Source organism: Colletotrichum higginsianum, chromosome 4 (genome assembly GCF_001672515.1).
Source record: "Colletotrichum higginsianum IMI 349063 chromosome 4, whole genome shotgun sequence".
In the NCBI taxonomy this organism is placed as follows: domain Eukaryota; kingdom Fungi; phylum Ascomycota; class Sordariomycetes; order Glomerellales; family Glomerellaceae; genus Colletotrichum; species Colletotrichum higginsianum.
In genome coordinates, this window is record NC_030957.1 from 4,749,256 (window position 1) to 4,772,956 (window position 23,701).

Consider the following 23,701-nt stretch of genomic DNA (forward strand, 5'->3'; position numbering starts at 1 on the left):
ATTCGCTGCGTCGTTGTTCGGTAGCACAGGGCCGACCGAAGGTTAGTTTGGCGCAAGAGTCCCAAGAGAGCAAGGGACGGATTGAAGGATGCGACCATTTCGGGGCATGACCGGCCGCAGCTGGAAAATGGTACATGTGACATCACCCCACACAAGCTGGCACAGACCCATGATCCAGTCACGTGATACAATCAACTTGAGGCGAGCCGGAAATACCAATGATCCAGCAACAATCACATGCACACTCACACACGCAAGCACATCTGTCACTACCTACGTTATCCCAGATATCAGTCTTACCACCTCATGGACGATGTCGCTGGGCCGTGAAAAAAGGCGGCGAATGGCAGGGGATGTTGAGTTGATGAGGGTCATGAACTTGTCGGGATCCTCCTGCTCGGCTCTGTGGGCTTTCTTTCTACGGGAGAGTACATGTACAAACATATGGAGAGGAGGGGTAGACTGAGAGGAGTTTATGGGCCGCAACAAGTCGTCGCCCATGATTCGAAGCCCCTTGTAGCTAGCTGTTGTTCTTTATCGTTTCGGCCTCCGACGCCGCCGGCGCCTCGATGATCCTCGACCCTCGAAATCGACGTGGAGGAAATTCCCACGCCCGCGTTCTGCCCAATCGTACCCGGAGCCCTTGTCGAGCCACTGGAGGAGGAGGCTCCGGCCGTTGTTCGTGTTCCTTATCACCCGCGGCCGCCCATCGGAAAGGGTCTGTTGGACAAGCACAAACATCAGCAGACAACAGTTTAAAGTCTTTTATTTTGATTGAATATCAAGATTCGAACCGAATCGTAGCAGGCATCATCGGGTATTTCCCACACACATCAAACTCCAGTCGCCGGAAAACCGCACCCCCAAAGACCAGATAGCGAAAAGACAAAACCCAAATCACCCAGTCGCACCCGCCTTACAAGATTTCTGCTCGAACCAGCCCATCTGGTACATGGCCATGCCGAACCCGGACGCCCGGCTCACCGTCGCGCACTTGTCCATGACCCACAGCCTCGTGTATTTGTCGGCGAAGCCGGACTTGAGCACGGCGAGCATCGGCCAGAACATGCACCAGGCGCTGAAGCCGATGCCCAGCTCGCGCGACGCGGGCTCCCGGCCGTCGAACCCGAAGACGACGCGGATCTGCTCGCAGACCTGCTCGAGCGCCGACAGCCCGTGCGGCAGGCTGGCGAGCATGCTGAGCTCCTCGCGCGTCAGCTCGCCGAGCGCCATCGACAGGCTGAGGATGTATTCGAGGACGTGCAGCCGGACGGTCAGGTAGAGGCCCCGGACGATGGCCTCGCTCGCGTACGACTTGCGGCTCAGCAGCCCGTTGAAGTTGTTCAGGCCTTGTCCGTCCGCCCCGGTCTTGCGCGGGCCGGGAGACGTGATGCTGTAGTTCGCGGCGGCCTCGAGGTCGCGAATGATGTCGAGACCGGTCCGGAGGATGTGCGGGACGGACGACCTCCAAGTCTCGGTGGACAGCAGTGCTTTGCAAATCGTCTCCTTGAAATCCATCGCTCGCTCGAGTAGAGGTTCCATGGTGCAATGTCTTGCCCAGGGGGCGTTCTTCACGACGGGCAGGACCGAAGACCGGCCGTACAGCCCGATGAATGTCTCGAGTATCTGCACGTAGTTGAGCACGTATCAACAGTTTGTCACAGGGCGAGGAGGGGCGACTTGTTGGCCACTTACGCCGAGGTGGATGAGAAACGTCAGCAGGCCGTTGTCGAGCGAGCTCGCAACACCCTGCTCGGCTCGATATCGGAGGAGGACTAAGGAGCCCCGGCAGTGCGACGTGATCTTTTTCGGTGTCGAGTCCGGTACTAGTGCCTGCAATCCGCGTCAATGTTTCTTGTTTACAAGTCCCCTCGCCGAGCCGGGTGTGTTTGTGAGTGAGTGAGTGAGTGAGTGAGTGAGCGAGTGAGCGAGTGAGCGAGTGAGTGAGTGTATCTCCCTGACCGCTCGGCTCTACTGCGGTAAGCCAACAACTATTTACCTCGTAAATGCCGAGCGTGAGCAAAGCAACAACGACCGAGTCATCCTGCGCGGTCGCCGGGTTCTGCAACGCCGCGCCGATTTTCATAATGGCCCGGCGGTAGTGCTGCTTGGCGCGCGCCATGAGGCCCGGCTGCTGCATCTGGAGAGACGAGCTGGCCAGCGCCGTGGCCCGGAGCACCTCGTCGAAGACGGCGGACTGGGAGCCCGCCGATGTGAGGCCCGGCAGCATGGCGAACATGGCGACCTCGCCGGCGGACGCGTAGGTGGAGTGGAACTTGTTGAGGGACACGAGCTCCGGGTCAACCTGGAACGGCTTCGGCACGGCGGGCCATCTCCGCTCCTCCTCCGCCGCCGCCGCCGACGACGACCTTCCCGGTGAGTTTGCTCCGCCGCCTGCTCCGCCGCCGGATGACGCCTTGGAGTCCTCCCTCTCCTTGAGCCGCCTGGCGACGCGGGTCTCGACCTGGTGCGCGGCCGACGCATTCTGCTGGCGATGCATCACGGCCCACGGGTCCGCGTAGCCGGGACACGGCCGGCCCAGGCCCGTACAGCGGTTGCATGAGGGCTTGCGCAGGTCGCACTGGACACCGCGTCAGAGGAGCTGTTTCCCATGCAACGGAGGGGGGGTTCATGAGGCGGCTGTTCCAACCTTGACTTTCCGCACTTTGCAGGCGAAGCAGCTCGCTGATGGGCGGCACCCCATGATTGCCGGGCGGCGGGATCCCGGTTACCAACACCACTGCCAGCCACTATCCCCTGCCACTACCCACTACCAGTGCCGCTACTGTTACCGCTATCACTCACCGTCTGGTGCGCCAAATCAGGCGACGGGCATACGGTCGATGGATTGTCGATCCGGGGTTGGGATTGGACATGTGATGTGCGATGAGTGGTGAGAGGCCCAAGGTAGAGGAATCGGGCTTTTTCGGGACTGTTCGGTTCAAGAGCGAAATCCATACTTGGCGCTCGTGGGAAGATGGGGAGTACTAGTAGGTGAGAGGAGAAGGGGACGTGGGAGGGGGGGGGTGAGCAGGGGTGGGATGGCGCGCACAACTCTCTTTTACTGTCTACGAATATGGATAACTCCGTTTACATGTGTGGTTTACTGATCGACCACTGGCGGGCGTGGGGTACGTTGGCTTGAGTTTTTGTTGGCTTGGGCCGGCTGGGCGCGGGGTATTTCAAGGGCTCCGTTTTCAGCCCAGGGGAGAGAGAGAGAGATGGATATGTAGGATGGAGAGGAAAGATTACCGATGAAAGCGGACAAGTCCAGCTAGAAGTCAGTGGAGTCGAGTCATTGATGGATTTACACCTTACATTAACACCCAAGGTACGCACACACGCACACACGCACACACACAAACACACTATGATATGCGGCAAGTCTCACCTCCAAGTCTGATGCTGCGCAAGGTTAAACTAAGCAAATTAGCCCTTGTATAAACACTGACTGCATCTCCAAGTTCTGGCTCGGCGTGGGAGGAGACATTTTGCCTGCAATCACAGCACAGTCGCATACAGACAGGCGAGGGGGGAAGGGCCTTTTGGAAGTGAGTACAAGGTTATAAAGGTAAGTAAAAGCTCCATGTTATGTATAACCCCGCCTATAACCTTATGACTTATAGAATTACAATATATCTTATGAGGAGAAATGTACTAACAGGCCAGCGGGCTGCTAGAAGCACTGCAAATATCGGCCAAACCTAAACTTTGAACGGGGGTAAGTGTGCATCATAGGGGTAGTCCGCAACAAGGCCAAGCCTGTGACCAAATCGTCTTTGTGTCCCGAAGTCTGTGAAACGAGTTGGCTGGCTGCATGAACACAAATAGAACTGAAAACACCCCTCCAATGGGCACCTAGGGCAGTCCTTCTACGATATATGCACCGTTGAGGTAACATATTCGGCCTGTTTAAGGTTTGCTGGTGGGATCTCAACGGGACGCCTGGAAAGAAAAGACTACAGGCATGGCTGCAGCAGGATCCGACTGGTGTTTTGTACTGCAGGTTGCCATGCGACAAAACCCTATTGTTCAGTAATATAACAGCGCGAGGGGGTTCTTGGACCGTCGTAGATCTCGTCTGATTGGCAGCGATACGAGATCACCACGAAGAAGCGACAAAACGATGGCGGGCGGTATACGTGGTGTTAGTGCCGTCGTGCATGAGCAGATGGATGGTCGCTGGATACGGACACACATACAAAGATCCCTCTTGGCAGACCCGACTGATTACATCTTTTAAGGCAAACGATTATATAGAGGCATCAGAGGAGCAACCAGAAAAAAATAATATATTCACTGATATCGATTGCTGACTCCCGTGTATGGCGTAGTATGCGGCAACATACGAGTTGGCTTCTCTACACCATTGATTAACGACCTTTGGAGTGGGTGTCGGGGAAGCAGGACGACAGGGCTCTATGCAACAGTCCCTTACAAAGGTTTGGCAGCCCGCATCATGAAGCTGCATTCTGTTCACCTGCAAGGAACCGTATAGAAGCCTCACTCCTCGTCCGACGACTCCGAGATCACCGACAGCCTTCTTGGCCGCGTGCACGCCGAGATCCTCCCCGTCCTCTCCGCCATCTCGTCCGGCGCCGCCAGCCTCGCCTTCCTCGCCCTCTCGTCCCTCTCCCGGCCGACGCTCAGCCTGACCATGTCCCGGAGGTCGTCCTCCCATCGTCTTCCGCTCTCCTCGCCGGCGGCGTCCGCGAGACCCCAGTCGACGAGCACCATATTCATCTGCCTCGCGCAGTCGCCCTCCCGAACGCCCCCGTTCCTCGCCGGCACGATCCAGCCGCCAAACTCCCTCCTCAGCCCCTCGAGCTGATCCAGCCCCTCCTTGGCGGCCTTGCCTCTCTCCCGAGCCAGCTGGACCATGAACATGGCCGTCGCCAGCTTCTGGTGGACGTAGTTGCAGGCCGAGAGGACGCGCTCCTCGCACGAGGCGCGCCCGTCGAGGCAGTGGCAGCTGCGTGCGTCCCGTTTTCTGCCCGAGCCCTGGCGGCGCCGTTGGGCGCAGCGCGCGTCGAAGGCCTGGTCTTTGAGCGACCTCCTGAACCTCTTCAGGTCCAGGGCGTGCTCCTCTCGGAGACTGGCTTGGAGAGCGTTAAGCAGCGTCTCGAGGACGCGACGCTGGACGCTGTAGGTGGCCACAGCGACCTTGACCTCCTCGCGCTCCATAGGCCCCGGTGTGGACTTGGTCGCCGTTTCTCTAGAGAATGCCTGGGCGTGAGGAGATGGTGGTGCCGAACTGGATTGGCTGCGTGTGATGCCGCTTTTAGCCCCGAACATCGTTGTGAACCCCATTGCGGTTGCTCGGGTCCGAAATGGAAGTGCCGTATACCAAAGTGTTCGCTTCTGAAACCTATAGAACAGAGACCGCCGACTTGTTGGATGCGTGATATGTGAGGTGTGTTTGCACTTGACGATGAGCTGCTGACCTGTTGAGCTGTTCAAACTGTTCTTGGAACACTGGTTTCGGTTGGAAGGATGTTCGACTGCTGCAGATGAATGTCCAAACCCGCCAGTGGACGATGCAGTTGGGCAATGAAGTATCTACTCTGGATGCTTTCTCCGAAGGATCCAACAGCTCGCAAAAGGTAGACGCAGTCAGTGGACACCAATGTCTGGTTCGCGATGTGATCCAAGGTTCACTGTCCCGGTTCCATGGGACTCGGCAGGCACTCAAACCTTGATATCACTCACAGCAGTCAAATTGCTTGTGATGTACCTGCGGCCCCGATCCGGAAAGGACTTTGATATACTCTCTATGAATGATCCTGTGCCCATGTTGACAGCGGCTCATCTCTATGTGTTCGTTGTTGTCTGAGCATGCTCGTCGGACACAGGCAATTCGGGAAACATACAATGACCACATCACTTTTGAACGCCCGGTAACTTTTTTAAAGGAGACGAATCCAACAACCCTCGACTGCCTACCGATCTCTAGTAGTGCCGGCACCCCCAGATCTACATAATTCGAGCGAGCCACGGTCACTCGATACCCCTCGTTGGGCGTCCGTCCACCTTGCAAGTCCGAATGCCTCGCAAGGGGTGTGTGTGTGAACGGATGGTTGCCTTGATAGCAAAAAACCATACGCCGATATGAGTCCAAGACCCGCATCCCAGGCCTCTATTCTCTCTGACGCCAGTTCCCCGACGCAAGGGACCTGAGCGGCTGTGAAGGCTTGCTGCTGTTGCTGTTGCTGTTGCTGTTGCTGTTGCTGTTGCTGTTGCTGTTGCTGTTGCTGTTGCTGTTGCTGTTGCTGCTGCTCCCGCCTGCCGAGTCGCCGTTGCTGCCGTTGCCGCCGTTACCGTCGGGCTTCCGCCACGACGACCGCTCGCCACCCGGAGACCGGTTGCTCCGCGTAGGTCGTTCACCCCAGGCCGTGTTGTCCCTGGCCGGCGACGCCGGGTCCTTGGGGCGTGCGCGGTCCCTCAGCTTGTCCGGCAGGGGTCGGGCGACGTTGACGCGCAGGCGCTCGCCCGCCCACGACTTGCCGTCGAGCGCGTCCCTGGCGGCCGCGGCCTCCTCGACGGTGGCGAAGTCGACGAAGCAGTAGTGGTGGTTCCCCGGCGCGGTCCTCTTGGACTCGTGAGGGGTGATGCGCTTGCCGATGGCGACCCTTTTTCGTGTCACCAAGATGTCATGTCAGCGACTGGGGGGGAGGAGGGGGAGGAAGGGAGGGAGGAAAGGAGGAATTTGTCTCACGGCTTGAAGTCGCCCAAGATCTCACGCATCTCATCCTGGTTTTGCTGCTGGTCAACCATCTTGGCCAGGCCGCCGACGTAAAGACGCCGCCCGTCCGTGTCGGTGGCGACCACCCCGTCAAAGTGCTCGATGGCGGCGGACGGCCCCTGCTCGACGCCGCCCTTGTCCTCCGAGTCGTCGCCGCCGGCGCGGTCCCTCTGGCCGGACCAGTTGCCCCATCGCTGGAAGGCCGCCGGCTCCCTGTCGCTCTTCCAGCGGCCTCCACCCGCCGTCGCCGCCGTCGCCGTCCTTTGCTGCTGCTTCTTGGGCTCACAGGGCCCGACCTTGAGGGGCCGGCCGCGGATGGAGGCGTCGAGGGACGAGAGCGCGCGGTCGGCGTCGTCGCGGCCCAGGAAGTCGACGAAGCAGTACCCCGGGTTGCGGCCCGAGACGGGGTCCATGGAGATGTGGATCTTTTCGTACTCGGGGAAGCCGTTGTCCCTGAGCATCTCCTCGATCTCGGCCGGCTGGGCGACGTAGAGCAGGTTGCCGAGGTAGATGCGCCGGCCCTCGGCCAGGGCGGCGGGCTGATCCGCGGACCTGGAGAATGCCATCGTCTTGGGTCCTGTAGAGGGGCACTCGGTAGGGAGCAAAACGGGTCGGACGTGAGTAGCCGCCCGCGACTCGGACAGTTGTGTGTGTAGTTGGGTGATCGGCCCGGTATGTGAGGTGAGTTGTGGTGTCAGTGTGGCGGAGAAAACTCAGATCACTTGGGCTCATGTTGGAACCCTGAGAATCCCAGAGGAGGGAGGGTTAGGAGGGCCACAGCGGGGACATTCCAAGTCATTCATCCACTGTGCCGCAGTGGGGTTGAACCCGCTGAATGCCGCTTGGGGTTTCCGGATGCTGGTGTAAGATTCACAGAGTGGTTGATAGTAGTGATAGGATGGATACTGCAAGACACCAGATACCAGCATACATCTCCAGCAGCTTCACTCTTGGTGAGAATCCGATCTTTCAATGAATGGTCAAACCGAAAGATTTTCTTCATTTGATTGTTCTTTTCATTCGTCGTCCCATCTTTACACCTTATCCCATCCCGAGGCCCCTCTCCTCCCCCCCGCCCCCCGGGGTGTTTGATATAACCACATCCGAGAGAACCCTCCTGGAATAAAACACAAGACTGATGAAATATATAGTAAGAAATACCGCCATGGCTTGCTGCTTGAAACGAATTTCCAACGCCTCGTTTCATTCATAAAATAAAGACGGTCTGCCTGTTCCCAATCAGCTCGCTCTTGGGCAGCTGCACGTCCTTCTTGTCAAAGTCGTGCAGCATCAGCCAGCAGATCATCCGGAACACGAGCGTGTACCACACGGCCGCCCGCTGCATCTCGACGTGCTTCGTCGCCGTCGTCGTCCAGTCCGGCTGCTCGGCGATCGTGTTCATCCGGGCCGCATCGGTCCGTTTGTGCAGCTCCGTCTCGACCCGTTGCGGCCAGGACCCCCTCTTGCTGATGCCGGGCGTCGGGATCGACTCGACCGCCGGGGACTCGATCGGGGACCCGGCCGCGGTGGGTGGCTCCGTCGGGCTGCTCGTCTCGGGCGACGGCGACGACACGAACGCGGCGGCGTTCCCGGCCTGCGACTGACCGTTCTCGTGGCGCGACAGACGCTTCTCGGTGTCTTCGTGGATGGCCTGTGAGACGACCTCGTCCTCCCTCCTGCTGTTCTTGGCGGAGCCGACGACGCGCCAGAGGATGCGCTTGAAGTACGTATCCATGAACCTCGACTCCCTCATCTCGAGCGGGATGCCGAGCAGGTGACCGAACGACACGCTCCCTTGCCGGCTGCTGGCTCCCCCCGAGTCCGGGTTGTTGTTGATGGCCGCCAGGACCTCTTGCAGGTGGCGGCGCAGGACGTCCAGCACGATCTCCTGCTCCCTCGCCTTGAGCATGTCGTCCGCCGCCGCGATGGCCCCGTGGAGCGCCGTCATCCGGTCGCACGTCAGCGTGGGGTCGCGCTCGAAGGCCTCGTGCAGATCTGCGGCCGACTCCGAAAGGGCCCGGATGTCCGCGACGGCAGACCGGACCCCCTTGTCCAGGGAATCGTCCGGGACCGCCTCGATCTCCTCCTCGATCATGGTGAGGTCGTCCAGGATGCGCTCGCTAAAGGCGTCGAGCAGCCGTGGCAACGAGAACGACCCACTGTACCAGGGGAATATGGTGGGATTGGGCAGGAAGCGGAAGCATCGCCCTCGGATGTGCAACACCCTCGCGAGCATGCCGAGGATCTCGAAAGTGACTATCGACGGTGTACCAATTCCGGTCAGCTCATTACTCAACGCATCCACATACACCCACACACCCACACACCCACACACCCATACACACACAGAATTCACACAACTAACTCGCGCGAGGCCTTACGAACCTGGGAAAAGGTGACGGTGTTTCTTCCCCTCCTTGTAGAAGAGCGTCGTGTTGCCGTTGCACCCGATCTGGGTGAGCGTCTCGGCAATCTCCTCGACGCTGCCCATCTGCAGTATTTCGACCTTGATCCCCGTCCCGGACGACGTCTTGAGCTCCTTTTGCCACTCGACGTCCTCGTCCAGGTTCTTCTTCTCCCGAAACAACGTCGGCACCCGGCCGAAGCAGAGTTCCTTGACCTCCGATGTCGGTATGACACGCCTTTCCTTGAACGACGTGTCCCCCGTCTTCTCAAAGGTGAACTGCACCCCGAGGTCGGCGATGCGGGAGCCCGTGAGGCTGTACCCGTTCCCTTCGGCGCGGTACTGGTTGCTGTCGCGGTCGAACACCTTCCAATAGATGCCGAGGATGGCGGCAAGCTCGATCAGGTGAGATATCGTGGACGTGGCGAAGGGCTTTTTGATGGCCGGGTTCGCGTCGAAGCTCCTCTCCTTCGCCTGGATCTTGACGGCCAACGTAGGCTCGGGAAGGTCCTTGGGGACGGTGCCCGGGTATCCCTCGCGGTGGAACTTCCCGAGCTCCCAGTACTTGGAGTCCCTCTCCATCTTCTCGATGGCGACCAAGAGATACACCCAGGTCGCGAGCTCCATGTCGACGGTGTGCACCTTCTCGGTGGCCTTGGAGTGCCAGTCCCGGAACAGCGTGTCCCAGTCCAGGCGGCTCTTCCGGCAACTCGCCTCGGTGCCTTCGGCGCACCACACGTCGTTCTTGCTCTCGGGCTTGCCGGTGTTGTTCGGGGGCGCGAGGAAGATGATGGGCGCCTCGAACTTGACCTCGAGGCGCATCTGGGTGATCTTGGGCCGGATCTTGGTGCCCTTGGACCAACCCCCCATGACGACGCTGTTGCAGTTCGGAAGCCCCCGGGCCGACGCGAAGATGGCCTGGAGGATCTGCAGCGTGGCCGCGAAGAGGGCCGCGATGGCGATGATGAGGGCCGTGATGGCGATGGGCACCTCGCTGTCGTTGTCGCCGGCCATGTTGAAAATGAACGAACGGCCTGGGCTTGTCGTGGAGTGGGCAGTGAAACCGCGCTGGTTAAGTCAAGACTCAGGGAACGGAGATGGCAGAGCGAGATGAGACGCAGCGATCAGCCTGTCTCAACTGTCCCGGGAGATGGCGAAACCTGGGTCTTGGGCGAATGAATGCTGGTTGCGCCGAGGACCGAATTCGATTTGGAAGTTCGGCTAGCTTCAGCTGGTATTAGGAAGTCAAAGACTCTTCAGCAACGGGTTCTGCCCAACGTCGGACGCGACCACCGAGCGTGCGTAAAGTTACAATCGCTGTAGTCGAAGATGCCGCGCCGTGTGCCTAGGTCGTGGAGGGATGCATTATCTCGCGAAGAAGATCGAAACAGCGGGAAAGGGACGGGGAGGAAGATGGGAATCATGAGGCTCTGGTACACAATCGCGTCCTTTATCCATGTCCGCCCGGCTCACTCGACTGGAAAGGGACTACGACCGACTGAAGCTGAGTCGTCGCTTATGCAGCATCCCTGGGAGATGCGCGTCATGAAGCCCAAGTCAGCCCATGGCGCAGCCAGATAGAGCCGCAGCCACCCTTCGCACGTCGTAGCCTGCTTCTACGGGTGTTCGCCCGAAAGGATGCCATTGGCTGCCCTCTGCTGTCATTCATCGTGGCGTACAGAGTACAGAGCAGAGCAGCAGGGTACCGAGTACAGAGTAACCGATAGGCTGGCAGACACGTTCGCTGCGCAGGCGTCGTGGTTGTCTCAGTACGTTGTGAGGGAGGCAGGCAGAGCTCGAACCCCGGCCATCATGATGAGATCACATTTGCGTCCCGTGTCCTGCCACCAGGCTGCGCAGAGACAACAGCTTTGTTGTTTTTGGGCGTAGTTGAGGGGGTTCGAACGAGTCTGAAAAATCTACCTGCGCGTTCAACACCGACGACCGTCTGGGTTGACTGGATAAGTACCAGTAAAACGCGGGGAAAAGATGCTGATTGAGTAAGTATGTAGGTCATTCTGTTCCACATTCTCCAAGCCTTCATGTTCATTCAATTGGGGAGATAATCAGAAGCAAAAATAAAGATTGTCGACACCCGGAACCCCCTTTTGGACTCTCCATCCTCGGGTTAGAGGGGTGCACCCTGAACACCACCAGTTCATCTGATGATTCAAAGATGGGGAACGTCTGTGCATGTGTGTGTGTTCGTTCATGCGGGATGAGGGGGAGTGGGATTCTTCCACTGAGACGATCATGTATGTCCCCTGCCAGGATGAGCCACGATAGTGGATAGCCGTCGGGGGTGCTCTCTAACTTGGGGGCTCACTCACTCCGATAATGTCTTGATGCTTCATGCTTCATGCTTCATGTTGTAAGTAAAAGGTGTCAAGCAACATCAGTGTCATCATCAATATTATCATCAGGCTACACGATAGACAGCCTCATAGTAGCAAGTGCAAGCCGTTTGTAATCATACCATATCATCTAATCTTCATCATGTCCTTAATTACTCTACTTAATGCAACATCCGGCCCCTCATTACTTCTTCAGTATGCCGTGCTGGCTCGAATGGCTTGACGCATTCTCCACGTCGTCGGGCAGATGCTCGTACGGCCCGCCCTTACGGTCCGGCTCCTGTCTGAATTCGGACACAATCACCTCCTTGGTCTGCATAATGCCTTCCATCGGGCCCATCTTGCGACGTGCGTTCATGGCGTACGCCTCCTCCGAGTCGTCGCGCCGGGCCGCAGACCGGTGCACCGTCGACACGTTGGTGCCGTGGCCGTAGTAGTGCAGGCCCGACGTGCCGCCGCCGCCGACGCCGTACGTGTTGGCCGACGACTTGGTCTGCCGCCGCTTGTTCCACAGGCCGTACAGCGTCGGCGCGTTGACGACGATGGCGGCCGTCAGCAGCTCGGTGCTGGCCCACGTCGACCGGTTGATCTGGCTGTCCTTGTTGGTGATGTTGATCGGGAGGCGGATGACGGTGATGGCGATGATGAAGACGCCGAGCGTGAAGAGGGCGTAGAGCTGCACCTTGCGCTGCCAGGGCGTCTTGAGCGAGAAGACGAGCGGCAGCGGCAGCACGAGCAGCATGAAGTCGGTGACGATGTTGAGCACGCCGACGACGACGAGCTGAAGCTGGGCCTTGGAGCACGCGCCTACACAAGGAACAGAGAGTCAGTCAGTTGTCACATCTCGGAGGTTTTCTTCCCTAGGGGGAGGGGAGGGGGGGTGCTACTGAGTCACATACCCGGGTCAGGCACAACCTGCCAGTACAAGTGGAAGGGATCGCATTCGCTGAACGTCGTCACCTGGCAGGCGACGTATGTGCCGAAGAACATGGCGCAAAAGGACCAGATGGTGACTTTCTCGAAGCGGAGGTTCAGCAGCAGCCGGCGGTAGACATCGAGAAGCACGAGTTTCTGCAACCAGAGGCTTTTGCGGAAGACGGAATGTTAGTATGATGAACACCGTTACTGTACTGTAGTGAAAGCTTGTAAGCGGCCCCCCTTTCCCTTCTATCATGACTCGATAGGCATGCAATCACCAGGAAGCGAGTGTCGAGTCCAGGGTGGTTGGTTGCAGCGCACGGTGATGTTGTTAGGGGGCCACGAGGAGAGGGGGGAGGGGGGGGGCTGAAAGAACTGACTAGGAGTTGTAAAAGACCCGGTTCACAATGGAAAGTTTGCTGCCGATCTCCCGTCTGTAGATCTCCTCGTCGGTGAAGGTGTGATTCTTTCGGTACGCGGCCGACACGTTGTTGGTGCCCCAGGTGAGCACGACGTGGATGAGGCCGACCCGCGTCAGGGCGCAGACGATGGCGGCGACGGTGAACCAGTCGCCCAGGTTCAGGTCCTGCTTGGCGACCTTTCTCCAGACCAGCCTGGCCACCATGATGAAGAGGGCCAGGAAGCTGAAGAGCCAGTGGAGGAGTAAGGTCGGGTCGTCCATGGTCGGCGAGTCTCCGAACGGTCCGGACACACGCACGAACACACACTCACACAACGCGCAACAACAAGAACGGCGGGTCGGATAAGGGCAGTCGAAAGAGAAAGGAAGAGGGAAGGGGAGGGGGAAAAAAGGGCCGTTCAGGAGGAGCGCGGATGTGGGCAGACCATTATCATTATTATTATCCTGTGTCCATCATCATCACCATCCATCCTCCTCCTCCCCCTCGTCCACATAGACCATCACTAGTGAACTGGGGAAAATAGGGGGTCTGTTGGTGCTAGCTTCATAGCTCTAGACAGAATCCCCCCCCCCCCCCCCCCCCCCCCCCGATGCATCCTAGTTGCCCGATCAAATGGCGAAAATCGAAAGGGTCATCATGCCACTCCGAGGGACGTTTGTGGCGAGACCTGATCGGCTCCCAGACCTGACCTTGTAAGTCCACTACAGAAGACGAAGAAAAGAAGGGAAAAAATAGGGACGGGCTCCAAGATGAAAGGATCAGGGCTCGAGAACGGGGCCGGAGATTCGTACGTTGAACACCCCCCTCCTCCCTAACCCCAGGCAACTTGCCCTGTTATCGGATGCACGTCGGCTGCTGAGTTTCCCCATAGACGTAATTGCGATCCACCGTGGGGCTCTGTGACCCTCCGACAGCCTGCCTTCAGCAAGAGAGGTCGCTTGGGCTTCCAGAACTTGAAAGCCGGAAGCCGAGCTTCGAAGGGGTGGGGGGGGGGGCGGAATTTATGTGGGAAGTGAACTTGAAGGATGCTGAAGAATTCAAGTGGACATGCTGAACTGCCGAAACACGATTTTCCAAGATGTTGTGAGTGGTGAGTTATGAGTTGTTGGTTATCAGTCCTCAGTCGACGTTTGGGTATTTCAACGGGTTTTTACACGCCAACAACGGCTTTTTTAGCTCCAGGTCTTGGCCCGACCGTGTCAATTCGATAGCGGCCTGACGTAAAACTCTCCTCCTTGTAGCTCGCTCCTTGTAGGGATGGTAGCACTGGCGCCAACGCCTCACTGGGAGACGAGACGGGGATGGGCTGGCCGTTCTCATCGGCCGCCGGGCAGGGAACTAGTTAGTAGTGGGCGCAGCCACAGCCGCCGTTGGAGCGGGACTTGAAGAACGGGTTAGCCAGTGCCGGGCTTGGCGAGCTTCCCTGGATCGTCAGGACTCTTGGGGGGAGGAGGGAGACAGAGACTCAAGACTGAGAACTGAGACCCTCCGCCGAGGACCGGATGAGTTGTGTGAGCTGTGACTTATGACTTGCAAAGATCATCGTAATCAGCGCTTCGCCCCGCCGGTTGATCACCAAACTCTCCCCCCCACGTTCTCAGTCATCTATTTTGCCTTCGGTTATGCTGCCCGGCACATGGTAGAGAGGCATGATTGAACACGGGCCCCAAGAGCCAAAAGCCAAAAGCCAGGTGATTGAGTGAATGAATGAGTGAGTATGTGTCTGTGTTCGTTCCGCTGGAGAAGCTTGGAGTCGGGATTTCTCCTTCTCTACTCAACCCCCAAGGCATCCATCCGTCCCTGCAGGCCGTCGTATTTGTCTCTTCACAAGCCCTCTCCTCTACTGTTCTAGCACGGAGATTAAATGCTCGGTCTTGATCCGTAGGTGGCGCTCTAGTCAAAAGAATAACATCCACGATGCTGGCATTGATACAGCGATGCTACGTCGCCCTTCTTCCATCCCGGGCGCGCGTGTTACTGGCCCCCTCCCATCCCCCCTGGTCCTTGTCGAAAGGGACTGACTCGCGCTGGACCGAACACCACTTTAATGTGAGCAAACCGGCTGAGTAGTGGGCACAAGGCAGCTTTCCCTTCCACGATGTAGAAAATTTCAAATAAGACAGGGAGAGAAAGCTGGGCGGAACCTCCACCTTTGGGGTGGTTTCTAATATCTGCCTTTGTCCTCCTCCCATCCCCCCCCGATTTCTGCCGTGGTAACATCTCGAGAAACCCATCGTCTCCTCCTCCGACCCCCAAGATCGGGACATGGCCGCGTGGCGTTCTGGAACAGCCCTTTCTTCGGGGGACAGCCGCTTCTTGCGGATACACAGACCGAAGCGAGTGGGATGCCACTGACCGGCCCCCCCTCCTCCTGGGCTGGCTCGGAGTGTACGAATAATGTACAGAGTACGGAGTATGTCGTATCACCTCCGTTCCTTGAGTGACCTGCCTTGGCTGCTCCATCAGCCCTATCCTCGAAATCAGTCGATGGATATGGTCCCTTATTGCTGGGCCTGGCGGACCACGCGGCGCCAGGTGGGTATTCTCTTCCCGTTGATTCATTAAAGATGTCCCAAGTGCCACCCGATCTGCGTGTGGACGAAGCTGCTGAGTCCCCCTGTTAACCGCCGTCACTCTTTTGTCCCCCATACTCCTTTCCCGGTTCCAGCAGCTCGCTCGCCCTCGCTTTACACTCGTCTTCTTGATTTTTACGAGGGTTGACCAATCCTTTTGTCTCCTGTTCGTGTTAGCCATGCAGTTCCTCAAGTTCGCCGCCGCGGCCGCCGCTTTGCTGGGCCAGGCCGCCGCCTTTCCCCCGAGCTTCGGCGTCCCGCCCGCTCAGCCGGAGTCGAATGGTTGCGTCGATTCCGAGGTGCCCTACATCCGGTCGTACTTCTACGTCGGAGGCGGCTACGTCGATGACGGCTCCGGCGGCCACATCTTCCGCGACCAGATGTACGTCGAAAAGCTGCTCCCTGTCAATGGCGTCTCCCAGGAAACACCGATCGTCCTGATCCACGGACAGGCCCAGACGGGAAGCGTAAGTTCATTGCCGATCTTCTTTTTCTTCTTCACTCTTCCCCCCCCTCAACCATGCCGCAACTCCTCCCTGTTGTGCTGACACTTTCCCCATTAGAACTTCCTCAACAAGCCCGATGGCGGCCGAGGCTGGGCTTCCCACTTTGTCCGACAGGGCTATGAGGTCTACATCGTCGACCAGACGTTCCGCGGCCGCTCCGCCTGGATGCCCGGCTACGGCGCCTCCAAGCCGTCGACGTACTCGGCCGAGATCATCCAGCAGCGCTTCACCGCCGTCAAGGAGTACAGCCTCTGGCCCCAGGCCGCCCTCCACACCCAGTGGCCCGGCACCGGCATGATGGGCGACGACGTCTTCGACGCCTTCTACAGCTCCAACGTTCAGTTCGTCAACAACGCCACCTACCAGCAGAAGACGGTCCAGGATGCCGGCGCCCTGCTGCTCGACAAGATCGGCCGGCCCGTCGTCCTCCTCGGCCACAGCCAGGGCGGCCTCATGCCCATCGTCATCGCCGATGTCCGCCCAGAGCTGACCAAGGCCCTGATCCTCCTCGAGCCCACCGGCCCGCCCTTCCAGGAGGCCGTCTTCAGCAACAAGTCGTCCCGCGCCTACGGCCTCACCGACATCCCCGTCGCCTTCTCCCCCGAGGTCTCGGACCCGGCCGTCGACCTCGTCCAGCAGACCTTCGCCGCCAAGGGCGACGGCTTCGTCCAGTGCGTCCTGCAGGCCGAGGAGCCCGCGCCGCGCCGCCTCGTCAACCTCGCCGACAAGCCCATCCTGCTCGTCACGTCCGAGGCGTCGTACCACGCGCCCTACGACCACTGCACCGTCGAGTTCCTCCAGCAGGCCGGCTGCGCCAAGGCCGAGCACCTCGAGCTCGGCGAGGCCGGCATCCACGGTAACGGCCACATGTTCTTCATGGAGAAGAACAGCTACCAGATCCAGAAGGTCATCCGTGACTGGATCCAGGCCTTGTAAAGCCCACGCGCCCGTGTGGAGGACATGTGTGGTCGAGTTCGGTTGTACATAGTGTGCCTACCTGTGCCGTTGTTACGCAAGAGGATACCCCATAGATGATGAATGTCATAACCTGGTAATGCCATACACACCAATATCTTCTGTTCTGCAGCTCTGAGGGTCCGTCTGGATCGCCGATGTCCGTATAAATGCCTGCCGTCTTGTCCTTCATACCTTGGACAACTGAACTCCCAACCCCCAAAACTCCTCACAACCTCCACATTGAACAATGCAACTTGTAAGTACAGCAGCAGCCTAGATGAGTTCATAATGAATGTGGCCCGGTCTGGCTGTCATCTCTCCCGTCACAACTCCGGCGAGCTGCCAACCCCCAGCACGGACCGAGATCTGGTACGGAAACGTCCACGGACGCCGCCATGGCAGATCAAGTGCTGGCGTGCCGCCTTGTCATTCGCCTCACAGACATCACGCTCGGGCTGGGCTGCGAAGCTCTGGCACTTCATCGTGCTACCTGCATGCCCCGGACAAGCGTTTCGACGAATGCGGCCGCTGCCCGTCATGAGAATATACTCGCAGCCACCGTCGACGAAACCGTGATGTCCCCGTACTTAAACCCAGCTGGATGCTGACTATTTTGAGTGCTGCTGTGAGCCCTTGGTCACCTCAATCATCAAGACATCATCAACATGTCTAACACAGCGAGCATTACCCGGACGGAGAAAGGCGAGGATGGGGTGGCTGACAACAGTCACTACACTATCGTTCGGAAATCGAGTAGGCTGAGCTGATACTTGCTCCCCCCCAAACCAGAATCGTACTGACACCTCTTCCCCCCCAGCGAACCTCGACCGCATGTTCTATGTTTATCATCGACTCGGGATCCAGTCCAACGTCCTGGTCGCCGCCCGCTACGCGTCCGCACAGCCCGACAACAAACAGCGCGTCGTCCTATCCGACGAGGCCGTCTTCTCTGCCCTGCACGCCGTCGTCGCCAAGTACCCGGAGCTGGGCCTCGTCGGGGTGGTCGAGTCGGCGGACGAGAAAAGACATCTTCTCTCGCTGGCTTCGCTGGACGCCATAGACCTCGACTCGTGCGTCGAGTTCGTCGACGGCGAGCAGCAGCAGCATCAGGAGGTCGACGCCGGGTTCCTCGAGAAGCTCCACAACCAGTGGTTCTGGGCCGATGGAGACACGAACCCGGGCCAGCCGTGGTGGAAGATCGTCGTCGTTGGGCGCCGGGACGTCGTCTTCGTGTTCCACCACCTCGTCTGTGACGGCGCGTTCGGCATGACCTTCCACCGCGAGTTCCTCGCCGCACTCAACGCCGCCGCGGCAGCACCAGCAGCAGCAGGAACTTCACGACCCGACCCGAACCGGTCTCGCAGGGTCCAGCTGGGGAGCCCCGCACGCGTCAAGCTGAGCCAGAAGCTCGAGGACGCCATCCACAAGAAGCCCTCGGTGCTCGGCGTCATGTACAACCTGCTGATGTTCCTCTTCTACCGCTTCTTCTACGCCAAGAGGCTCTTCTTCGCCGACTTCCCGAAGCCCAAAGCACTCCCCCTCACCGATCCGACCGCCGTCGCCGGTCCCGCCGATCGCACCGTCACCAAGGTGGTGACTTGTCGTATCTCCGCCGACAAGACCAAGGCCATCATCGCCGCCTGTCGCGCGCACGGCACGACCCTGACGCCGTTCCTGGCCGTCGTCATCGCCGGCACGCTGGCGACGGACTTTTATCCCGACGCCGAGGTCGGCTTCACGCGGTACGCCGTCGACATGAGGGCCACGGGGTGCTTCGAGACGTCGTCGGAGGACGAGGGGAAGCTGCTTAACCTGGCCGCAAGCCTCCCAGAGCCCGAGCGGCTGAAGAAATACCGCCACGCGTTCTCCGAATCGTCGTCATCGTCGTCGTCGTCGTCGCCTTCGCATGTCCAGGGGGAGAAGCAGCAGCAGCAGCAGCAGCAGAAGACGCCCGCTGTCGACTCCAACGCCGCATGGGCGCTGATCCAGGACTACGGCAGGCGGATCAAGGCCTCGTGCGCGGGCGGCGAGGACTCGCACCTCTACAAGAGCTGGATCAGCGGCAACGCGCTGGGCCCGTCCCTCGAGGAGTTCGCCGACAAGCTGCCGACCATGGGCCTGTTCATGCACAACAGCTTCTCCGTCTCCAACGTCGGGGCCCTCAAGGCCGCCACCCGGGCGGCGTCGAACGCGGAGGAACCGCTCGTCCGGATCGAGGACGTGCAGTTCTCCGCCGGCCCTGTCCAGGGCGCCGTCGGGTACCACGGGATCGTGTTCAACGTGGCTGGTGTCGCGGGCGGCGACACTGTTGTCAACGTCTGCACAGAGGGGGGCGTGGCGCCGGATGGGATGCCGCAAGCTGTCTTGGATGGTGTCATGGCCCGTATCGATGCGTTGTTGGAGCAGCGCGACTTCTCTCACAACTCGTGAGACTCGGAGAGTGGCGGTCGGTGATGTGAGCTGTTTGGGAGGGGGACAGATTGCAAGTCTCGACAGAAGTGACGTTGGCTAATTATTCGACTAACGGAAATGGGTGGTAGAATATGGGAGGAAAAGATGTGTTGGACAAACCTCAAATTGGCCTATTTTCCAAGAAGCTGGTGGCATATCCACCCTGATATTCCGTCTGAAGCTTTCGTGAGATCGTAATGAAGGCGTAGACCGATTCTCATCGGTAAACGCGAAGATGATGAGGCAATTATTTGACGGGTTAAAGATGTGTCTTTGGGAAATCTACCATGCAGTGAATTTTCCACCCGGTGAAGTAATAGACTCTGTGAACCTTCAGGATTCTCATACCATTGGGAAGATGGAAGTGTGGGTTTATCTACTGGTGGCTGCCCACTATGCTACTCAAGCGGAATCTTCTCACGCACTTGCTCACTTAATCAGTGCTGCTTTTGATAAGGTTGAAAGGTGAGGAAGGGTGAGCTAGGGGTGAGTAGAAGTTGATGTTGGTGGCTTGTTAGAGCGTCCAGACACTATCGTTAACCCTGTCCGGTGTCACATGGAAGCGGGTTCAACTCAAGCACCATGATGCGGATGTGGCGGGATTCCGCGCAAAGATCAAACGGTTTCTACATTGCGAGCCAAATTGAGAAACATATGCATGTCTTGGTGTTCTGTCAAGATTGCAAAGTCCGATTTAGTCAAACAGCGGAACAGTACATTTCCCAGGCAAAAGAGATAGCACCCAATCCAATTGCTAAATTCAAAAAATGAAATCGATTTCTTCTAAGCTTGTAACATCCCATCAGGGCAAGTACAACAATTCTATCTAATGATTCTATTATACTATTTCTTTTTAAAGCTAGGCTCAAGGGTTAAAAATGAGTTGCTTGTAAGGAATTAGAACATGCTGATCTATATGTATATAGATAATAGAGAAGAGTACTGCACTTGTGTTTTCTTTCTTCATTCGGAACGTTCTCTAAAGACAGAATATTCTAAGCCTGAAGTCTATATAAACTGGCTGGACTGAATCTTTGCGCCACAGGGAACGACTTCATGCTTAGTTTAGAAGACGTCTCCCATCAAGACATCGTATCCCGTCATGGAAGACGCGTCAGGTACACTGGGCTCGCGATACCTGCCGTACCACGCCAAAAACTCAGGGATAGTGTCGAAAACGCCAAAATCCACCGAATCCGACGAGAAATACCTCCACGCCCAGGGTTCGTGAAAGCCATCTGCGTCCGGCTGGGCAGCCGATCTCCGGCAGTACACGACATGGAACGCGTGACGGAAACCACTCCCCGCATCCCATCCAGCAGCGCAGTCCCGCCCGCCGCCCACGTGTTCAGTAAGCCACTTAGGAGTCTTAACCATCTCAGCAGCGCCCTCCTCAGCATAGGGAGGAGCATGCCGTCCAACCCAAAAGGAGGCCTGATGTCTCGACTTAAGCTCCGTCAGCCCTGGTCCAGTGTGGGCATGAGCGCTTTTTGCTAATATGCAGAACTCCTCAGGGAACGTGATGCTCTCCCGCACCTCCTCAAGATACAACTTCTTCAGATTTTTCTCTATCAGCAAGCGCCACTCCTTACGAAGAGCTACCTCTTCTTCAGAAGGCTTCCCGGAGGTGCCTGTGCCGCCTAGATCGTATACAGCATAGAGCTCCTCCCAGCAAGTGAGAATCTCGCGCGGTGTAGAGACTAGATTCAGGAGATTTGTATCAAATATAGGATACGAGGCCTGGAGCCGCAGCTCGTTAATGTCTTCGTCGTCCTCAAAGCCGCCTTCTTCCGGCTCTGCGCCAACAACTAAAGACACTAAGGGACAAGTTAGGACAGTGCCTGGCACGCAATACTTTTACTTACAGACACTCCAAAGACTTGGTCGATACGGCGGTTGTGCTCTGAGATGTGGGAGCGGTACGCCTCGACAGCAGCCCCAATCTCCTCGGGAGGAGAGTACATGGTTGCTGGTAGTGCGTTTTTGAGAGACACATGCGCACACAGAGAGAGAGAGAGAGGAAGAGAGAGAGAGACAAATGGAAAAGAGTGTAGTGTTGGGAAGCATGAAAGGGGAAGCGTCTGGCGCGCTTCTTGAACTGTGCCGCTGGGCCCCGCAGAAGCTGCATGCCTCCAAAAAGCCCTGCAGTTCGTGGTGGTTTAGCAGGGGGTGTTCATTTTCTTAGATGACGAGACTGTCAACTCTTTCTCTTTCTCTCTTCTCTCTCCTCCGTGGAAACATGATGAACGGCATCAAATAGGCATTTAGAACAACATCAAGAGGGAAGCCAACGAGTGCCAGCCCTCCCCCGGATCAAGAAGATAGGCATCCATCACTCTCGATCTGGAAGACAAACTAGATAACCCACAAATGTCACAAACCCACCAAACCTTCTACGGCCACCCGACCCGCCCCATGTCCATAGTCTCGCCGTCAACCCCGCCAGAGCCAACAAGAATCGCCATGTCCGGCAGGTCGAAGCAGCACCAACAACACCAACAAGCACCCACGTCCCAACGAACGGGGACGTGGGGACCCTCACAATGGGTGGCACCTGGACTTTGGACGTTTTGTCTCTCTCTCTCTCTCTCTCTCTCTAACCGCATGAACAAGCCCCTATGATGTTCGCCGCCTCATCCCCACCGCCCCAGATCCCGGCTTCGACCCGTCGAATCAGACCCTGGCGAGACAACGACACAACGCCCCCCCCCCTCCCTCTTGACTCTGGACCGTATCTTCAGCGGAGACTGGGAGTTTTGGAGACGTCTTCGCCGGGTCTGTGACAGGTTCCAAGTGCCCACCTTGGGACTCATCTGCAAGGGTTCTTGCGCCATGTTTGCCCATTCGTGCTGTGCCTCTGGGCCGCATCTATAGATTTGGCTGTTGGAGCACGTCTGCGGGGTGCTGGGCGGGTTGCGGTTGTTTGCAAATGCACTATTGCCTCTTCGTAAATGTCGCCCATCTTGGCGAAAAGGGGTTTCCGCAACAATGCCATAAGGCGGGCGAAGGTCGTCCTTCCCGCTGTTGGGCTCGTCCCGTAAGCTTCGTTCCTTCAGCACTTCCCTCTCCCCCTGGCTCACACATAGACGGAACCATGGCCACCGCAGACGCGCTGATAGCGAGCCTCAAAGACGTTGACGGCGATGCCTTCACGGACAAGGCCGAGCGGGTACGCGCGCGGGACGCCCTCTACGAGGCGTTACGCAAGGTCCAGACGCCGTGGGACATTGCCTGGGACCACATCGTCGTCAAGGGCGGCGGCAACGCCGCCATCAAGACGCTCATCGACGCCGGCGTTTTCAAGAAGTGGCACGAGGCCGGTGGCGGGCACATCACCTGCGACGAGCTCGCAGAGCTCACCGGCGCCGATGCCCTCCTCATCCGTATGTTGCCCGGCTTACATATAAACCCCCTCCCACAGCAGTTGACCCAACTCTAAAGGACGCATGATGCGTGCCCTAGCAGGCCAGCGCCTCGTCATCGAGACCGACCTCGACACCTACGCCCGCACGCCGTGGGCGCGGGCCCTCGGCGAGGACGCGCCCCTGCCGGCCATGTACGGCGGCTTCTACGGCGAGCTGACGAACCCCATGTTCCGCAGCCTGCCGTACTTCCTTAGGGAGACGGGGTACAGGAACCCGACAGACCGGAATAACTGCAACTTCCAGCGCTGGCAGGGCGACCCGGACGCCGTCTTCTTCAAGTACGTCGGCACGAACCCGCTGCTGACGTCCGACTTCAACGACGTCATGGAGTGCCACTCGCGCGACAATCTCACGCCGTGGCCCGACGTGTACCCCACGAAGCGGCTCCTCGAGGGCTTGCACTCGGATCGTGCCGTCGTCGTGGACATAGGCGGCGGCAAGGGGCACGATTTGAAAAAGTTTCATCTTCGGCACCCACAGGTCCCCGCGCGGAGCCTGATCCTCCAGGATCTCCCCGACTTTCTCAAGAACGTCGAGCCGGACCCGGCTTTCACGATACAGCCCTACGACTTTTTCACGCCGCAGCCGGTACGCGGGGCACGGGTGTACTTTTTGCACAACGTGCTGCACGACTGGCCTGACCCAACAGCCGTGGAAATCCTCAAGACGATAGCTGAGGCTATGGAGAGGGGGTATTCGAAGGTACTGATCCACGAGAGCCTCATCAGTGAGAAGGAGCCGCTGTGCAAGGTGACGGCGACGGACATGATCATGATGGCTGGGCTGGCGTCGGCGGAGCGGACCGAGGGGCAGTGGTGTGATCTAGTCGCAAGAGCGGGCTTGCGGGTGGTGAAGATCTGGAGGCCGGTGCAGGCGGTCGAAAGTGTCATCGAGGCGGAGCTCGCGTGAGCGTCAAGGAGACGATGGACTCGGTGGTGGTATCTAGAGT

At 58.3% G+C, this 23,701-nt stretch overlaps 9 protein-coding genes across 9 annotated transcripts; 3 read left to right on the top strand and 6 right to left on the bottom strand.

Annotated features, from left to right (window-relative positions):
- Window positions 1-897: 897 nt before the first annotated feature.
- Window positions 898-2,500, bottom strand: CH63R_06755 (C6 finger domain-containing protein; the record flags this gene model as incomplete). The annotated part of the gene is made up of 3 exons (XM_018301730.1): window positions 898-1,626; window positions 1,696-1,833; window positions 2,000-2,500. 3 exons carry the CDS (start codon window positions 2,498-2,500, stop codon window positions 898-900), a joined length of 1,368 nt encoding a protein of 455 aa, XP_018159580.1.
- Window positions 2,501-4,503: 2,003 nt separating this feature from the next.
- Window positions 4,504-5,295, bottom strand: CH63R_06756 (uncharacterized protein; the record flags this gene model as incomplete). Its single annotated transcript, XM_018301731.1, has 1 exon — window positions 4,504-5,295. The coding sequence occupies one exon, from the start codon at window positions 5,293-5,295 to the stop codon at window positions 4,504-4,506; it is 792 nt and encodes a 263-aa protein (XP_018159581.1).
- Window positions 5,296-6,136: 841 nt separating this feature from the next.
- CH63R_06757 (RNA recognition domain-containing protein) lies at window positions 6,137-7,308 on the bottom strand (the record flags this gene model as incomplete). The annotated part of the gene is made up of 2 exons (XM_018301732.1): window positions 6,137-6,629; window positions 6,716-7,308. 2 exons carry the CDS (start codon window positions 7,306-7,308, stop codon window positions 6,137-6,139), a joined length of 1,086 nt encoding a protein of 361 aa, XP_018159582.1.
- A 641-nt stretch (window positions 7,309-7,949) lies between these two features.
- Window positions 7,950-10,160, bottom strand: CH63R_06758 (modin; the record flags this gene model as incomplete). Its single annotated transcript, XM_018301733.1, has 2 exons — window positions 7,950-8,998; window positions 9,128-10,160. 2 exons carry the CDS (start codon window positions 10,158-10,160, stop codon window positions 7,950-7,952), a joined length of 2,082 nt encoding a protein of 693 aa, XP_018159583.1.
- A 1,524-nt stretch (window positions 10,161-11,684) lies between these two features.
- Window positions 11,685-13,100, bottom strand: CH63R_06759 (Pth11-like integral membrane protein; the record flags this gene model as incomplete). Its single annotated transcript, XM_018301734.1, has 3 exons — window positions 11,685-12,307; window positions 12,400-12,584; window positions 12,799-13,100. 3 exons carry the CDS (start codon window positions 13,098-13,100, stop codon window positions 11,685-11,687), a joined length of 1,110 nt encoding a protein of 369 aa, XP_018159584.1.
- A 2,492-nt stretch (window positions 13,101-15,592) lies between these two features.
- Window positions 15,593-16,855, top strand: CH63R_06760 (uncharacterized protein; the record flags this gene model as incomplete). Its single annotated transcript, XM_018301735.1, has 2 exons — window positions 15,593-15,880; window positions 15,977-16,855. 2 exons carry the CDS (start codon window positions 15,593-15,595, stop codon window positions 16,853-16,855), a joined length of 1,167 nt encoding a protein of 388 aa, XP_018159585.1.
- Window positions 16,856-17,541: 686 nt separating this feature from the next.
- Window positions 17,542-19,306, top strand: CH63R_06761 (uncharacterized protein; the record flags this gene model as incomplete). The annotated part of the gene is made up of 2 exons (XM_018301736.1): window positions 17,542-17,629; window positions 17,694-19,306. 2 exons carry the CDS (start codon window positions 17,542-17,544, stop codon window positions 19,304-19,306), a joined length of 1,701 nt encoding a protein of 566 aa, XP_018159586.1.
- A 1,086-nt stretch (window positions 19,307-20,392) lies between these two features.
- On the bottom strand, window positions 20,393-21,291 carry CH63R_06762 (FAD binding domain-containing protein; the record flags this gene model as incomplete). The annotated part of the gene is made up of 2 exons (XM_018301737.1): window positions 20,393-21,144; window positions 21,189-21,291. The coding sequence occupies 2 exons, from the start codon at window positions 21,289-21,291 to the stop codon at window positions 20,393-20,395; spliced, it is 855 nt and encodes a 284-aa protein (XP_018159587.1).
- Window positions 21,292-22,256: 965 nt separating this feature from the next.
- CH63R_06763 (O-methyltransferase) lies at window positions 22,257-23,661 on the top strand (the record flags this gene model as incomplete). Its single annotated transcript, XM_018301738.1, has 2 exons — window positions 22,257-22,710; window positions 22,769-23,661. 2 exons carry the CDS (start codon window positions 22,257-22,259, stop codon window positions 23,659-23,661), a joined length of 1,347 nt encoding a protein of 448 aa, XP_018159588.1.
- Window positions 23,662-23,701: the final 40 nt, after the last annotated feature.